We start from the raw sequence: 3,825 nt of genomic DNA on the forward strand, positions 1-3,825 counted from the left end.
ATATATATATATATATATATACACACACATACTATATATATATATATATATATATATATATATATATATATATATATGCACAAAAAATCAGGGAAAAGAAGAGAAGTTGCTGGTTTGACGAGGTGAGAAAATATGCTGGTATAAAACTGGAATAGAAATACCATATACAGAGAAGAGTGGAAGGAAAAATCTGAGACCTTTGTCCTGCAGTTGATGACCAACAATGGGCTGATGATATATATATATATATATATTAATCATAGGCATGGGTTTTAGCGTATGCATATAACAATAGAATTTTGATTACACATTCCAAAGATTTGTGAAGAAATGGAAAGGACCTTGGAATTTTCAAAGAAATTCTTCTGAAGACGAAAAAATCTCAGATGGCGAAGAAGAAAACCTTGCCTGCAGGAAAAAGAACTAGAGGCGCTTAGCCTACTTCATTTGAAGTTGCTCCGGTTGGATCTGTGTTGTCTTTTGAACCTCCGTGGAAGATTCTTGGAATTCTCAAAGAAATCATTTTGAAGACGAAAAGAATTTCTGATGGCGGAGAAGAAAACCATTCCTGCAGGAAAAAGAACTAGAGGCGCGCTTAGCCTACTTCATTTTGAAGTTGCTCTGGTTGGATCTGTGTTGTCTTCTGAAGCTCCGTGGAAGATTCTTGGAATTCTCTAAGAAATCGTTTTGAAAACGAAAAGAATTTCGACTGAGATTAGTTGAAAAATACGCTTTTATGAATAGAAATGAAAGGAATATATATATATATATATATATATATATATATATATATATATATATATATATATATATATATATATATATATATATATAATATATATATATAAAAGAGAGAGAGAGAGAGAGAGAGAGAGAGAGAGAGAGAGAGAGAGAGAGAGAGAGAGAGAGAGAGAGAGAGAGAGAGAGAGAGAGGAGAGAGAGAGACCCAATCTATTCCCGCAGAATTTGCCCGTGACGAGAAAAGTCTTCAGAAACCGGCTACGAGAATGAACTCGGAGACTTTCCTGAAGGACGCTGGAGAATCTTTGAAGACTTAAGGTTTTTAATAATATAGCCTACCTCCGACAGACAATTTGTAATCATCATAGAACAATGGCTACATTAACCATTTACGTATTGTTTTGCTATGATCAGGAAGAAAGAGAGGAACAAATAGCTATTTCTCAAAGAAAACATGGAAGGTGTAATGATTCAAAATATGGAAACGAATGCTGAGGCACAAATAGCTATTATCAACTTGGACGGCAGTATGGAAACTTTAGTTTCCCGTCTGTTTGTTAATGATTTATACAATTTCATGTCCGTCGGATCACTGTTTCTACTTGGCAAAAATGGACGAATCGGAGGAGACAATTACCATGGAAGGTGAACAAGCACCTCCAAACGAATCACTTAACCTGGACACGGATCAAGAGGAGGCAACAGGATACAAGCAGAGAGTGGAGAGGTTGAAAATGTTTCAACCTGGAAAAGCTACTGACGCAAGGAAAAATGAAGACGGAGAGTTTGCAGCAAAAAGAAAACCAAAACAGATCTCTTCAAGAAGGAAATAGAAGATCTCCAGGAGAAATTAAGAGAAAGAGATTCGACTATTTCCCGAATGAAAGAGGAGATCGGGGTGAGGACGAGGCAAACCGAGCAGTTACAGGACCGGTTGATTGAAGAAGAAAGAAGGTCCAACCAACTAGAGCGAAAATGTGATCGCTATGCAAAGGTACTCGAGGAAAAGCTAGTTCAAATTTGCCACTTTAAAAAAGAACAAGCGAATCGCAATGAAAAAATCGATTGCTTGCGAAAGGAACTTGAAACAATACTAATTGAAATGAACAAAACTAAAGATAATTTGCAAGAAAAAGTGTATATGATAGAGGAAATTCTAGAATATAACGGAAGAATTGAAAATGAATATGAAGGAAAAGTAAGAGGAGAGTGAAGTTCAGAAATTTTAGAAGGAAATCGGATTTTGGCAGAAGGTAGCAATGATAGTTAAAGAAGAGTTGAAGTTCACTAAGGAAGAATTACAGGAAGAAAATGCACTCCGGTAAAGGCTAGAAATTCAGCTAAACCTAATGAAGAGAGAGGCGACATTTGGAGATGTGATTGGTCACCCGACAGAAGAAGAAAGCAAAGACGAAATTGAGAGAAAAAGGAAGGAAACGCAAGATATGAAAACATAGACTTAGTGAAGAAGTGGAACTAAACAGGATAAAGGACAATAAAATCCAACAGCTCTAAGAGGAAAAACTGGAAAAGGACGTTGCAAATAAATATTGGGAAAAAGAAACACTCAAAATAGACGAAGAGTTGCAAGAGGACTAAATCAGAATTGAAACGAGAAAAGACAGTACGAAAGGTATTAGAAGAAGAGCTAAATCTTGTTAAGCAAAAAAACAGAAGAACTTAGGAGAGATAAATTGATAGCAAAAACTAGAGTAGATAATGTTGAAAAATTATTTGAAGAAGTAGAGATGATTATTGAAAGAAAGACAACAGAACTAAAAATAGTTGGAGAAGAGAAAGAAAAGCTAAAAGAGGAGTTAATGAAAGAAGAGACAGTAAGAAAAGGATTGGAAAAAGAGCTAAATCTAGATAAGCAAGTAGCAGAAGAAACTTAGGCAAGATAAATTGAGAGGCAAAAACTAGACTTGAAAATGTTTGAAAAATTATTTGAAGTAGAGATGATTGTTGAAAGAAAGACAACAGAACTAGAAATAGTTGAAGAAGAGAAAGAAAAGCTAAAAGAGGAGTTAATGAAAGAGGAGGGATTAAGGAAAGTATTAGAAGAAGAGCTAAATCTTGCTAAGCAAGAAGCAGAAGAACTTAGACAAGTTAAATTGATAGCAAAAACTAGAGTTGATAAAGTTGAAAAACTATTTGAAGGAATAGAGATGATTATTGAAAGAAAGACAACAGAACTAGAAATAGTTGAAGAAGAGAAAGAAAAGCTAAAAGAGGAGTTAATGAAAGAAGAGGACAGTAAGAACAGTATTAGAAGAAGAGCTAAATCTTGCTAAGCAAGAAACAGAAAAACTTAGGAGAGATTTATTGATAGTAAAAACTTTAGCTGATAATGTTGAAAAATTATTTGAAGAAGTAGAGATAATGGTTGAAAGAAAGACAACAGAACTAAAAATAGTTGAAGAGAAAGAAAGGCTAAAAGAGGAGTTAATGAAAGACGAGGGATTGAGGAAAGAAAAAGAGGATCAAATAGATAATCTTCAAGAACAAAATAGGATAAAGGACAATAAGATTCAACAGCTTCAAGAGGAGAAATTGGAAAAGGAAGTTACAATGAATATTGGGAAAAAGAAACACTCAAAATAGATGAAGAGTTGCAAGAGGACTAAGTCCAAATTGCAACGAGAAGAGACAGTGAGAAAAGGACTAGAAGAAGAGCTAAATCTTGTTAAGCAAGAAGCAGACGAACTTTGGCAAGGTAAATTGATAGCAAAAAACTAAAGTTGATAATCTTGAAAAAATCATTTGAAGAATTAGAGATGATTATTGAAAGAAACACAACAGAACTAAAAATAGTTGAAGAAGAGAAAGAAAAGCTAAAAGAGGAGTTAATGGAAGAGGAAAGACCAAGGAAAGAATGAGAGGAACAAATAGCTATTCTCAAAGAAAACATGGAAGGTGTAATGATTCAAAATATGGAAACGAATGCTGAGGCACAAGAGTTCAAGAAGAGAAAGAAAAGGTTAAAGAGTAGTTAATGGAAGAGGAAAGACTAAGGAAAGAAAGAGAGGAACAAATAGCTATTCTCAAAGAAAACATGGAAGGTGTAATGATTCAAAATATGGA

The 3,825-nt window shown here is 34.3% G+C and overlaps 1 protein-coding gene across 1 annotated transcript; it reads left to right on the forward strand.

The window, feature by feature from the left end:
• Positions 1–2,672: 2,672 nt before the first annotated feature.
• On the forward strand, positions 2,673–3,345 carry LOC137644413 (uncharacterized protein PF3D7_1120000-like). The gene is made up of 2 exons (XM_068377392.1): positions 2,673–2,997; positions 3,113–3,345. Exons 1-2 carry the CDS (start codon positions 2,673–2,675, stop codon positions 3,343–3,345), a joined length of 558 nt encoding a protein of 185 aa, XP_068233493.1.
• Positions 3,346–3,825: the final 480 nt, after the last annotated feature.

The sequence above is a fragment of the Palaemon carinicauda genome, chromosome 7, assembly GCF_036898095.1.
Source record: "Palaemon carinicauda isolate YSFRI2023 chromosome 7, ASM3689809v2, whole genome shotgun sequence".
Taxonomy (NCBI): Eukaryota; Metazoa; Arthropoda; class Malacostraca; order Decapoda; family Palaemonidae; genus Palaemon; species Palaemon carinicauda.

Coding starts and splice junctions, on each gene's coding strand:
- LOC137644413 (XM_068377392.1), top strand. CDS start 2,673: ATGTTTGAAAAATTATTTGAAGTAGAGATGATTGTTGAAAGAAAGACA. Junction 2,998..3,112: donor GTTAATGAAAGAAGAGGACA/GTAAGAACAGTA, acceptor AATTATTTGAAG/AAGTAGAGATAATGGTTGAA.